Source organism: Lithobates pipiens, unplaced genomic scaffold (genome assembly GCF_037356315.1).
Source record: "Lithobates pipiens isolate NorthernLeopardFrog02 unplaced genomic scaffold, aLitPip1_a1.2 Scaffold_10, whole genome shotgun sequence".
Lineage (NCBI taxonomy): Eukaryota > Metazoa > Chordata > Amphibia > Anura > Ranidae > Lithobates > Lithobates pipiens.
Genome location: NW_027507686.1, coordinates 143,522,112 through 143,536,849, shown reverse-complemented (window position 1 = coordinate 143,536,849; position 14,738 = coordinate 143,522,112). Strand labels below are relative to the sequence as shown.

The 14,738-nt window shown below is 42.3% G+C and overlaps 1 protein-coding gene across 1 annotated transcript in view; it reads right to left on the bottom strand.

Moving 5' to 3' along the window:
* The window catches only part of ADCY7 (adenylate cyclase 7), a 228,605-nt gene that overhangs the window by 96,532 nt on the left and 117,335 nt on the right, over nucleotides 1-14,738 (bottom strand). Inside the window, exons 5-6 of the mRNA XM_077458399.1 lie at nucleotides 14,584-14,729; nucleotides 10,504-10,615 (exon numbers count right to left, since the gene is read on the bottom strand). Coding sequence (XP_077314525.1) covers nucleotides 10,504-10,615; nucleotides 14,584-14,729 — 258 coding nt within the window. The remainder of the gene's footprint in view (nucleotides 1-10,503; nucleotides 10,616-14,583; nucleotides 14,730-14,738) is intronic.

The following is a 14,738-nucleotide window of genomic DNA, read 5'->3' as shown; positions in this document are numbered from 1 at the left end:
ACATGTCACGCATATCTGGTACTAGTATTATAAATATATACTTCTAGACTGTATGCCTTTTCCACTTTATATATATTATGATGATATTTTATGTTACATGACAAAGGGAATGTCCCAATAAAATAGCATTCCACCCCTATAGAAGCCTTGCACTGCCTCTAAACATGCTTGAGGGATCACTTCTGTAACATACTAATATCACAGTAATGTTTTGCATGCTCAGTTGCCATTACCCTAAGCTGGCTGCCACTTAAAGACATGAACTAGCTAATTAGGTAACTGATACACATGTATATTTAAAGTGGAACTTGCATTTCTCACCCCAGTTTCCATCAGAGATGCCTAGATTAAATTGTCTTTGGCCTTCCTGCGAGATCTTGGGGATGCTGAGAAAACATTCATATCCACTAGCAGTGTTGAAAGTTTGGATCTTTTAAAGAGTTGGTTATTATGGATATATGAACTATTACAACAGAATTATCCGTAATAAAGACTGTTACATCAACTGAAATGTGAAATTGAAGACATACAATTCTAGAAGACCACGGCTTTCAGTCAGTTTATAGAACTTAAAACGTTTTCTAGCCCTAAAGATTTCCAGCCCACAGCTTTGGGTCCTAACTATCCACAGATAAACAAGCAGATAAAAAGCACTGCTTAAACTATCAAGCATTTGCTGTCAATTGCAAAGAAGAATGTAAAAGAGTTGTATATTTTCAGAGTACAGGAATACACCTATAGATGTCGTATCATAACCAGCTCAGCTACTTACAAGCCAGCAGTTGGCAGTATGACAATCAGCAAGCTGCAACCTGTCTTTACAGAAAGAAGATCTGATCATGATCAAGACCCAGAGAAGCATGACTAGTAATTCTGGTAAATTCTAAATTACAAGCTACTAGATTGTACCTGGTGCAAAGGACAGTGGTGTGTGCAGAAGACAGCTGATGAAAATAAACGAATCGCTGCATTTAAAGTGAGTAGACAAGGACAACAGGTTACGTGAAGAAGATAGACCAGACCCATAAAAGTGGGCCCTCAGGCACCAGAAACAAAACCTGAAACACATCGACATTAGGGTCTGTTGATGATGTCACCAGGTGAAAAGAGACCTTTTTCCCTTTTTGTTGCTTTAGCACCAGCACTTGTATGCACACTGCACCTAACCAGTGATTCAGTGGCCATGACCCTGGTTAATGCAGCATTGCTCTTTTTCTTCCCGATTCACCCAAATCTAAACTGATATACTCTGTTAGCATGGTTATTAATTTGAGACTACCAAGTCCACTAGATCTGCCAGGGTAATACGGAGTTGCATTGTGTGCACAACCCACAGCACAAACACACATGTGTGCTCATCAGCAGAGCAGTGGACGGTGTCAGTAGAGCAGAGATTGGTGTCAGTAGGGCAGTGGATAGTGTCGTAGTTTTTATTTTTATTTTTTTTACAATTTAATTTTTTTCAATTATTTTTCACAAAAATATTTTTAGTATTTTTTTACAATATCTTTAGAAGCCCTGTTGGGGGACTTTGTGGAAATATCAGGGGTCTAAACAGCAAGAAAGTGACTGAGGACAACACTTCTCCGATCTCTTTCTCTGCAGCCTCAGCTGCACTGGACAGTGAACAAATTGGAAGTGCTCTTTGCTGAATGGCTTCCTGTTCATTCATAAACTGAAGCATGGTAAATAGTTTACAATGCTTCAATTATGAATGAACACAGGAGTGATCAATACAAATACAAATCACTCATTGTGTTAACTCATTCATCTTAAAACATCCCCTGCAGCAGCCAGCAGGAGAGAAGGGAAGCTGGCAGCACTGCAATGCCAGACAGCAGGAGAAATTGGCGAGGCTAGGTAAACCCAGCACATCCTGTGTGCACGTCTATGCTGAGTTGATCAGAATCTGCACAATAGGTAGAATCCTGTTAGTATTTGTGCAGATATTGCAATTCGATACAATGTTTCAGGAATGTAAATAAAGAAATGCTACTTGTAGATGATCTAGCTGTGTTTAGGAGCATGAGTAGTGAACAACAAGTGCTCACCGACTGGTCAACAATATTGGAGGAGTAAGGTGTTTTAGTGGAGCTGTTGCCATGAATTTGTGTTTAAAGAAATAATTTTCTCCCATTTACGCTTTAAGCAGACTTGAGGTCTGTCTAAGAAATGATTTCCCCTTTGGAGAGATTTCCTTCCATGTCCTGTTGTGCTTACAGAGCAGGAAGTAAAAGGAATCTTCCTAAAGGGACACAGGTAACAAAAAAAAAAAACTTGACATGAATTTCTATACAAAAAGAGAAAAAATAGGATTTTTATAACAGCTTACTTGTAAAATCCTTTTCTTGGAATACATCATGGGACACAGAGTCATAGTAGTTACTATGTGGGTTATAGGCCACCTTCAGGTGATGGACACTGGCACACCCTAAGACAGGAAGTCCACTCCCTATATAACCCCTCCCCCTACTTGTAGCAAAGCAATGTACATGTATTAGAAGAGGGGAGGGACCTGTCTGATGTACTCCAAGAAAAGGATTTTACAGGTAAGCTGTTATAAAAATCCTATTTTCTTTATCATACATCATGGAACACAGAGCCATAGAAGTTATATGTGGGATGTCCCAGAACAGTGCCAACTAAGGGGAGGGAGACACAAAAACAAAAGTAGGGCACCATGAGACTAGAGGACTTCACGCATTTTTACATCTACCTGATAGAATCTGAGAAATGTATGGACTGAAGTTGCAGCCTTGCAGATTTGAGCCATGGAAGCTTGGTGATACACTGCCCACGAAGCACTAACAGCCCTAGTGGAGTGAGCTTTGATTTGAGAGGGTGGAATCTTCCTCTTCAAACCATAAGCTTGAACAATTACTTGCCGAATCCATTTTGAAATAGCGGATTTTGATGCTGCCTGTCCTCTTTTAGGACCTGCAGGCAACAAATACAAAACACCCATTTTTCGAATCTGAGCAGTAGCCTTCAAGTAGATTTTGACTGCTCTCACCACATCCAGAGAATGTAGTGACTTATCGTCCATAGAACAGGGTTCTGGAAAAAAGTAAGGTAAAACGATATCCTGGTTTAGATGAAAACCTGACACTACCTTCGGGAGAATGTTAGGATGAGGATGCAATACCACCTTATCCTTGTGAATAATTAAATATGGCTCTTTACAAGAAAGAGCAGCCAACTCTAATACCCTTCTTGCAGAAGATATGGCTACCAGAAAAATCAGTCTCCTTGTCAAAAGGACCAAGGGAATATGCCGTATTGACTCAAAAGGCTGTTTCTGTAATGCCGACAGAACTAAATTAAAGTCCCAAAGATTCAGGGGTGACCTAACTGGAGGATTAAGCCACGTTACCCCCTGAATAAAGCTATGAACCAAAGAATGCGAAGCAAGTGGTCGTTGGAATAATACCAATAACATACTTCATGGGATGCCAACCCCTGGATTCACACCAGGAGACATATGCCATCCAGACTCTATAATATATGATTCTGGAGGCCGGATTCCTTGCATTAATCAAGGTAGATGCCACTGAACCTGATAGCCCACGCTTCTTTAGAATATGGGTCTCAATAGCCAAACTGTTAAATTTAGCGTTTGTAAGGTAGGATGGAATACCGGACCCTGCGAGACAAGGTCTGGACGTAGTGGTAGGGTCCATGGGTCCTCTACCGCCATGCTTATGGTCTCCACATACCAGGATCTTCTGGGCCACACTGGGGCCACAAGAATCACCGACTTCCCTTCCTGCTTGATCCTGCAAAGTCATCATGGAAGCAGCACAATAGGAGGGAATGCATAAATCTGAACTGATTCCACGGGAACACCAAGGCATTTATTACGCACACTAGCGGATCCCTTGTTCTTGACACAAAGTTGTTGACCTTTTTGTTGGACCTGGATGCAAATAGATCTACATCTGGGATCCCCCATCTTTGGCATATTGTCAGGAAGACATTGTGGTGAAGGGACCAGTCTCCCGGGAACAACTGCTGGCGACTCATATAGCCCGCCTGCCAATCTTCTATTCCTGGAATGAAGACTGCCAATAGGCAAGGTATATTATTTTCTGCCCAAGTTAGTATAGGATTCACCTCTCTCTGGGCCACACAACTTCTCGTGCCCCCTTGGTGATTGATATAGGCCACTGCTGTGACATTGTCAGATTGGATCCTGACAGGACAATTTCATAACCTGAACATCCAGGCCCTCAGGGCCAAGAGCGCTGCCTGAACCTCTAGAATGTTAATGGGTAAGGTAATTTCTGATCTGGACTATTTCCCTTGGACAGTCGCCTCCTCCAGGACTGCTCCCCAACCTGAAAGGCTGGCATCTGTTGTTACCACCTTCCAGGTAACTGATAGGAAGGATTTTTCCTTCTGCAGATTCTTGGTTATCAACCACCAACTGAGGCTCCAGCGCACCTTTGGAGACAGACACATTGGTAAATCTAGAGCTTGGACTTTCTTGTTCCAAGCCAATAGGATACTGTTTTGCAGCAGCCTTGAATGAAACTGAGCATAAGGAATGGCCTCAAATGAAGCCACCATCTTTCCCAACAACCTCATGCAAAGTCGAATAGAAGGATTCTTCTTTGCCTTGACCACCTGAATCAGTTCCTTTATGGTACTGATCTTTGCCTGGGGCAAGAATATCCTTTTCTGGGCTGTATCTATGACCAGACCCAAGTATTGTAATCTCCTTGTGGTTTTAACCACTTTAATACCAGGCACTTAAACACCTTCCTGCCCAGACCAATTTTGAGCTTTCAGCGCTGTCGCACTTTGAATGACAATTGCGCGGTCATGCTACACTGTACCCAAATGAAATTTTTATCATTTTTTTCCCACAAATAGAGCTTTCTTTTGGTGGTATTTGATCACCTCTACGGTTTTTATTTTTTGTGCTACAAATAAAAAAATACCGAAAATTTTGAAAAAAAATATGTTTTTTTTTGTTTCAGTTTCAAAACTTTGTAAATAAGTACGTTTTCTCCTTCACTGATGGGCACTGATGGGGCTACACTGATGGGCACTGATAAGGCGGCACTGATGGGCACCAATGATGTGGCACCAATGAAGTGGCACTGATGAGGTGGCATTGATGGACACTGATAGGTGGCACTGATAGGCGGCACTGATAGGCGGCACTGATGGGCGGCACTGATGGACACTGATAGGTGACACAAATTGGCACTGATAGCTGGCACGGATTGGCATGGATGGGCGGCACAGATGGGCATGGATAGGCGGCACAGATGGGCATGGATAGGCGGCACAGATGGGCATAGATAGGCGGGCACAGATGGGCATGGGTGGGCACTGATAGGCGGCATAGGTGGGCACTGATAGGCGGCACAGGTGGGCACTGATAGGCGGCACAGGTGGGCACTCATAGGCGGCATTGGTGTTATACTGTACTAATGGATGCCAATCAGTGCCAAACAATAATGCATGCCAATCAGTGATGCCCATTGTGGGCACTGATTGGCATCCATTATGGGCACTGATTGGCATCCATTGTGCTGACTGGCATCCCTGGTGGTCTAGGGAGGATTACCTTTTGCTGGGCATCCCTGGTGGTCTCGTGGCGTCCCTGGTGGTCCAGTGTGGGCATCCTCGGGGGGGCTGTGCTGATAATCGATCAGCACAGACCCCCCCTGTCAGAGGAGCAGCCGATCGGCTTTCCTCTACTCGTGTCTGACAGACGTGAGTGAGGAAAAGCCGATCACCGGCTCTTCCTATTTACACTGTGATCAGCCATGATTGGACACGGCTGATCACGTGGTAAAGAGTCTCCGTCTGAGACTCTTTATCGAGATCGTAGTTGCCGGGTGTCAGATTGACACCCCGCAACAACGATCGCCGCGATGCGCGCCCCCGGGGGCGCGCAGCGGCTCATAATCCTGATCACGTCATATGACGTCCGACCAGGATTATGAAACCACTTTGCCACTGTCAATTGCCTATAGGGCGGGCGGCAAGTGGTTAAGGAAGATTTCTCTAGGTTGAGAACCCAACCTAGGTATTCCAGGTAGTTGACTGTGGTGATCATACTTTGGTCTAAGCGGGCTATGGACTGGCCTATCAAGAGCAGATCGTATAGGTAAGCTATAATTTTTATACCTTGGGCCCTTAATCTGGCTAGAGGAGGGGCCAGGACCTTTGTAAACACTTGAGGTGCAGTAGCTAGACCGAAAGGCAGAGCTACATACTGAAAATGAAGATTTTCTACCTCGAAACACAGATATTTCTGGTGAGTGGAGAAAATAGGCACATGGAGGTATGCATCTTTGATGTCAATTGGCACCTTGTAGGATGGAGACTACTAATCGGATTGACTCCATGCAAAAAGAGTGGACATTCAGAAACCGGTTTAGATCTTTGAGCTCTAGAATGGGTCTGACATCTCCATTTGGTTTTGGTACCGTGAAAAAGTTTGAATAAAACCCCAATCTCTGCTCTCCCATGGGGACCACCGAAATCAATTTTTGAGACAAAAGATGGTCTAATGCTTGAAAGAGGGACTTATTTTTCTCTGGATCCCTAGGAACGTTTGATCTAAGAAAACGAGGAGATGGGAACTTTAGTTTGTACCCTAGAGTTATTGAGGAAGTCACCCACCTGTCTCGACACTCTTCCTGCCAGACCATTGAGAACTGCAGAAGTCTTCCCCGCACTCCAGTGAGCGGGGGCATTCCTTCATAAGGAGGCTTTAATATTTTGTCTGGTAGGTTTCCTCCCCCAGGACTTTTTGTCCCTGGGGTTGACCTTGAGGTTTACCTCTATAATTTGGCAGTGGAAGCCATCATGGCTGCCTTAAGACTGATGCCCTTGGCACTGGAGAAGGAGCTCTTTAAATGAAATACGTTTATATTTACAGTACTTTTTCCACTAGAAATTTTTTGGATGTATATATAGTCAAATCATCCCCGAACAGCCATTCACCGTAAAAAGGAAATGGACAGGAAAGGCATGCAGAGCTTGGGGAGGCTTTAGCATGCCCAAACAAGAAATGGGCTTATCAACCGACTCAGTTAAGAGTAGAATAAATATGGAACAAACTATATCAGTAAGAGACTGTACCATCAATTTTTCAGATTGTGAAGCTGATCCTTCCACATTTGACCCCTCAAAAGGGAAGTAATCAGCCTCTTTACGGTCCTGAGAGAAATTCATCTTCTCCCGACCCTAGTTCCTCAGTTTGAGGGTCCTGAGTAATGGAGGGGGACCTGTCGCATTTTGTCCTACACTGGTATGCGATTAAAGCTGCTAACCTTTCCTCCAAATCTATCATAGCTGAGGAAAAAACGTCTTCAGTAATATAGACTGGGGCTGCAGTGTTGGAAACAGTTGCACAATTTGACAGCCCTAATGGCTCACTCTGACCAGCCACCTCAGATCTCTCAGGGGATGCCATTGTAGAGATGAGTTTAGTCTTTTTTGAGCTTGAAGGAGTCCCTTTTGAGCCCTTTTTTGGGGTGATTCTACCCCCCCCCTTCTGACCATAGCCCAATGCACAAAACACAGAGGTACTACCAGCAGAAATTGCACCCACCACTTGAGCAAATAGTCCAGCAACTGCTGCTGCTATTAGTGCTCAGCCTGGTGCTTTAGTAAATGTGCCAAGGAAATGCCTGTGTCACCACTTACATGCCCCCTTTTTGCTCTTGTGTCCCTCTTTTTTTTCCTGAGTGAGCATGGGATCGGCGTGTGTTTATGGGGGCTGGGGGGGCGGCGAGGAGAAGATCTGTGACAAAAAATGCTGTGCAGAGGCGGTGGAGAACAGAGCGGCATCCACTGATTGTTCTGGCTTCCCCCTCTATCCAGGGAGAGGGGGAAAGCTTCTGCCCAGGTAGGGGTTGTTTTTGGAAAAAACAATCCCCCCCAACATCTTACCGGGGGCCTGGGACTGCTAACCGGAGGGAGATCTGCAGCTTCTGCTGAGACAGCGTGATCTGAGGAAAGCATGATAAGGTGCGTGCTTCTTCTATACAGCCCCCAGTGGTGACTTTTAGGCATGACAACATTTACTTTTAAAGGAAATAATTCATAAGAAAATTAAAAATTCCTTAGAAATGTCAACTTACCTTTTCCGCCGCAGGGATTCTGTGGTAAAACCAACAGACCCAATCTTCACCCCTCACAGTGGGTTCCGTTAAAAAAACCTTCAGGAATCGGGGGCCCCTTTTTATCGGGAGATCCACACTCCTGGACCCGTAAAGCACCCCACCAGGAAAACTTTATGGCTGAAAAAAACAAAGCACTGGGTCCCGGGGTACAGGTCTCTAAAAAGAGAAGCGTTATGGTTCTAAACCTCATTCCTTCCGCCACAAGATCCAGGTACCATTCAATTCAGCCTAAAAAGACACTTTGAATGGATCCAGTTGCACAGCCTGCCCCAGCAAGGAATATTCCAGTGGAGCTCGGCATAGCACAACTTTACTCATGACCAACACCTAAGACACTGGCAAAAAAACAGAGGTACTCCCAGTAGTGGGAGGGGTTATATAGGGAGTGGACTTCCTGTCTTAAGGTGTGCCAGTGTCCATCACCTGAAGGTGGCCGATAACCCACTACAATGGCTCTGTGTCCCATGATGTACGATAAAGAAAAATGGTTTAGATAGTATTTCATGTTTAGGCTTCCATTATAAAGGCTGTGGCTGTTGCCATTTAGTTATTCTTGTTAGATGTTGAATATACAGTTAATTCAGCAAGCATGCCTGCTGTGTACTGGCTGTCTGCTGATGCAAACACTTTACAGTCAACAAAGAGGACAAGGGGGCACTCTTTACGTCTAGAGGAAAAGAGCTTTCATCTCCAAATACGGAAAGGTTTCTTCACAGTAAGAGCTGTGAAAATGTGGAATAGACTCCCTGCAGAGGTGGTTCTGGCCAGCTCAGTGCATTGCTTTAAGAAGGGCCTGGATTATTTCCTAAGTGTACATAATATAACTGGGTACTAACATTTATAGGTAAAGTTGATCCGGGGAAAATCCGATTGCCTCTCGGGGGATCAGGAAGGAATTTTTTCCGCTGCTTTAGAAAATTGGATCATGCTCTGCTGGGGTTTTTTGCCTTCCTCTGGATCAACTGTGGGTATAGAATTGGGTATATGGGATTGTATGATATTATTATTATTATTATTTTTTATTTATTTTTTTGTGGTTGAACTTGATGGACATGTGTCTTTTTTCAACCTGACTAACTATGTAACTATGTAACTATGTAAAAGACTAATGTAACACTGTTTTCCTAAGGAGCTGCCGGATTGTTGAGTCCTCCTGCAGTTAACAGTGCTAACCCACCCTACTATCCTAAGGAGCTGACAACTCAGTGACAATCAGAAAATAAATAAAATTTCCCACTATGGGAAAACACTCCCAAAATGTTTTGGGCAGAGCAATACTGGTATGAGTTTCAAAGATAGCAAGCACGTTTAATACAAATTAGAGTGGCCAAAAGGCCTCTAGCCACTGGGTAGGTATCCTCTTGACAGCAATTAACCTCTTGTACATTGGCCCAATAGGCTGGTTGAAAGCAGATGCAACACAGGCAGTTCCTTGGATAGGTTTGTACAGTTCTCTCCACCAACAGGCTAATTTGTCCTTAGAATACACCATGCCACACGCAGGCAGGCTGAAAATGCTTTGGTCTCCCCCTTTTAAGCATATAACTGTAGCTGGTGTTAACACAATCCTCTGGCTCTGCACTGCAGCTCCATCTTCTCTTCTGCCACAGTCACTCTGTATTCTGGCAGCCTGTCCCCAGTTCTGGGTCTATGCTGCTCTCTGCTTTAGCATGCACCTCACTTGCTGTACAGCCTGGTTCCAGCTCTTGCTCTATCAGTGCAGATCATAGGGTCTGTAGGCCACAAACTCTGGGGGGCCTCTGGTTACTCTTCTCTACCAGCAGACTCACACTAACCTCCCTCTCCCCCAACAGGCACCCTGCCTTTTGGCACTAGTCCCCCCAAAGATATTCTCCTCTTCTCGCACAGCTGCTCGCTTCTTCTTGAAGTGGGTTCCTGGTACCTTTGGCTTGACCAAGGATCCCGCCAAACATTTCTCAAGCCTCTCCATCCCCTGGGCTTTTTCTTCTTCCCTGCACTTTCTCATTCCTATCCCTGATCATGGATCTCCTCCCTGAGGTCATGGGCAGGGCCAAAGTCCAGCTGTAGATGCAGCTAATCCAAAGGTTCATCTCTTTTTTTTCTTCAATCCCCTCCTGCCACACTGTTAAATCCAGCAGGGGAGAGAAGAGAGGTGAGCTACGTATGGCTGCAAAAATGACCAGGCTGTGCCCAGGCAACTAAAGGGGGCTGTCAGTTAGGGCTACACTACATTAAAACATTATATGCTTAAATATATATAATTTATATCCCTTATTTAAGGACAAAGAAATGCAACTTAACCCACAGTTGAAAGACATATACAATCAGTAACACAATATGCTCAGAATGAAATTATAATGCAGTGCCCCACCTTTGCTATTTGGTCAAACTTTCCAAACAACTCATTCAACATAACTACAAGTTCTTTGGGTGAGCAGTCACTAGCAAGTCGAGTGAATCCCACAATATCTGCATAAAGGATGCTGGACAAAGATAAAAGAAAACAATATTAGTGGACATATAGACAAAAGTCATCGAAAGATTAATTCGCTATACTATTGTTCCTGCTGCTTTACCTAACATCATATGCAAATAACAAAAAAGTTTCGTAGCTTGGGCAGGGGGATGTAGTTACTCATCAAGTGTTGCCTGTCATTCTGACAGATTTAAAAGCTGGTAAAAGTGGCAGGGGTAGTGGCAGCAAGTAGGGGGGAATTGGGTGAGAGATAGGGCATGCTACATTCTGAATGTCCTGTGTACTTCCCTGAAGTTTTTTTTTTTTTTTTTTACAAGACTGATTAAAATGTTTGTTGGTTAAAAACACAAACAGATTTTGGCAAGCATGTCTTTTTTTTTTTTCAAATATAGATTTTTATTAAATTTTTCAATGAGGGGGTACAGAAAGGGTACAATACAACTGTGGCCATAATAGGCAATAAAACATACATGTCAGCTTTCAAGAAAAAGAGCCCAATTTCTATCTGCAATGTGGAATACATAAAATGGCACAAATGGCAGGTAAAGCAGTATTGTGCTCATACAATTTTGACAGTAAACATTCCTGTTCTTTTATGCTAGCAGATGTGGTGTTGTCTTAGTTACTGAGCTGCATATTTAGTCGGATTGTTCATGCCCTGATCAACATAGAGAGAAAAAAGAAGAAAAATATAGAGGCGGCACGGCATCAAGATATCTGGGGATAAGACCAGCAGTTAAGGAGGTGAAAGATAAAGAAAGTAGAGAAAGGGAAGGGGGGGGGTTAATGTTCAGCACGGGGGTGATGGATGTAGTGACAATGTCACTTTTCAGTTGGTCAGTACCGGGATATCTTTTAAGAGTTTAATAAGGACTGCCCTTCATCAGAATATATGAACAAGTTCCACAGCCTCCATACTTTAGCATGTTTTTCTTGTTTGTTTTGTACTGTAAGCACTAGATCCTCTAGTTTTTTAATTTCCTCTACTTTACGCAGCCACAATCCAATGGATGGGGGTGTGTTTTGTTACCAAGTAGCTGGAATACAAGATTTTGCAGCATTGAGCAAGTGTCTTACAATAGATTTCTTGTAAGATTGTGCCGGATTTGTGGTGGCATGATCCTTCTGAATTGTGCAGTTTGTCAATTTTTGTTTAACTGTCTCTATTGTTGTTCAAAAGAATAGTAGTAATTAAATTACTACAAAAATATGATAAAATAACATATTCATGGATGGGTAGAATAAATATAGTGAAAATGGAGATACTGACAAAATTACTATATATTTTTCAAACGATACCTATAGTTCCACCAAGAAAACTAATGATGGATTTAAGAAAAGCAGTAGGAAGCTTCATATGGGCTCAAAAGCCCCCCAAATAAGATGAGAAATTCTAATCAGAACTAAAAAAAATGGAGGATTAGCATTACCCGATTTTTCAAAATATTTACAAGCAGCATCATTAACTAGAATAATTGACTGGCATCATAACATGGAAAATAAACAATGGGTCAATCTAGAAGAGGATATTATAGGGACACAACTTAAATTCTTGCCTTGGATAAAACCCCATTTAATACCAAAAAAAAAAACGACCAGTTTTTGTAAGAGCTACTTAAATAATATGGAACGCTGTATTAAAAAAAGCAAAACTATCCACTGTGATCGGACCTATGACCCCACTGTTCTCCAATCCAGAATTCATGCCAGCATTAGAAAAAATACTAAATATCTAAAATGGAATATATTGGAGAACGCAAGGGCGGCACAGATCTGGTGGATGGAAAAATGCCAAAACTTCAAGATTTGGGACTCGAATATAAAAATAAATGGTTACAATACCATCAATTAAGTGCATTTATTGAAACTAATAACATTTTAATAAATAGACAACCAAATAACCAAATTTGAACAAATAATACTGGATGAACAAAAAATGACTAAAAAATGATCTAGGATATACGAGTTATTACTCCCCTACTCCCCCTGGATCTTTTAGGGAACTAACAGAAATGAAAAAATTGGAGAAACAGAAAAATTAATATCAGAGGAAGAATGGGAATTTTTTTTGGGAATACATAAAATATCTAAAGCGATTGAATATCAAGAAAGAAATTATAAGATTGTAATGAGATGGTACTGGAGTGCAATAGTATTGAATACAATAAATAAAGGGAATATAGAGAAATGTTGGAGATCTAAGATGGGAAGGGGGACTATGGATCATATATGGTATGGATGCAATAAGGTGAGAATTTTTTGGAATAAGATATTTTAGGTTTATCAAAAAGTGGCCGGAGTAGAGATGTGTTCAAACATAAATATCATGTTATTTTCTCTCACGGCAGATTCAATAAAGGGAATTAAAAAAGATATATTATATCATATGGAAACGGCAGCTAGAACAGAAATAGCATGGAAATGGACATAAAAAAGTAGTCCAACAGTGATAGAATGGATATGTGAAATTAATGAAATACAACAAGTAACAATTGTTTGTTTTAATGAATGATGGATAGTTGGATAAATGTAAACTCGTCTTTTGTTTTAAAAAAATGTAATAAAAAGAAATTTGAAACAAAAGAATAGTAGCAGTGGGCAGGACTAAAAGATATGGAGAAGTGTCCCTTTGTCTGTTTGGCATCTCCAACATTTATCTGTTGTGGTAGGGAAGAGTCTGCGTAGTAACATAGGTGTATAGTACCACCTTGTTAGGATCTTATAGTTCAGTGATGGCGAACCTTGGCACCCCAGATGTTTTGGAACTACATTTCCCATGATGATCATGCACTCTGCAGTGTAGTTGAGCATCATGGGAAATGTTGTTCCAAAACATCTGGGGTGCCAAGGTTCACCATCACTGTTATAGTTCGTTTCTTGTATTCTTGTGCAGATGGATGATTTTAGAGAGAATCTGAGGATGTTTTGTGTTTGCACGTCAGTGAAAGTTTGCTGTAGGTCCTTTTCCCATTTTTGTAGGAACACCAGATCTGGTTGTTCTGATGGGGTGTTAAGCAGGGTATATGTTTTCGTCAGTACTTGGGGTAATGCTACTTTGTCTCTACAGTTTTAGTCCTCAATTGTTGTAAAATCGCGATTGAATTGTATCGGGTCCGGTATTGAGTGGATCAGGTGATGCAATCATATATAGTCTTCCAGAATGAGAGCTGGATGCTACTGGTATCACTCGTAAGTGATTGGATCGATGTCCATTGATCTCCGTCTACGTAGTGTAGAGCATAGTCTTTACCTACCGTCAGAAGCGTCTCATATTCTGATCGGTTCAGTCCAGGCGTAAACGCCGGGTTGCCTAGAATTGGGAGTAGTGGGGAATGTCTTGATGTTGGGGAGGTTGTGTTCATCGTTTTCGAGCCCACGCGTAATGTGGGGCCTATGATAGGATGTGTTGTCATGTCCGGAGGGATTGGTTATAAGCATGTCTTTTTATGCCTTGTGCATATCTTCAAGGAACAGTGGTGATTGTCCAGGAAAATCCATTCCATCTAATGATTTTAATCCCAAAGCCAGTCAGCAGAGTAAGATCTACATGGGTCTGGGGTGGCTCACATAAAATCTGACCATTATTGACTGGAATAGGTGATTATCCTAAAGCAGAAGTTTAGTAAAAAAAAATAAGAAAATTGCACTTATAGCTGCAGTCATGCCACCTACTTGTAATGAAGTATCTCCCTCATGTCAGATGTGGTGGAAGTGGGCCACTGTTGAATCTTTTTCACTGCAACTCACAGAAGACGCTAAACCTAATAACTCCAACAGCGCCAGAATTTAAGCAGGAGGAAGGTACAGAAGATTTTTACACCTGCCTGACAGACCTCAGACATTACAGGTAACTGATGCGAGTGAAGCTATCGGAGCAAAAATTTTTTTTTTACAACATTTCAACTTTAAATCTATGGTTAACCTATATGATATAAAACCTATAAAGCCGAATTAAAGCTGACTTCCTTCACTTACCTTACATTCTGGTGCCGCTTCACATATAGACTGTGAAAGTTTTTGTCTGCTTGGCGAATGTCATTTGTTTCTTTTAATCGATCCTGAATGGCCAACTTCATTTCCATAGAGATGTAGACTGGGAGTACAGACAACAGCAGGCTCTCCTAAGAAGG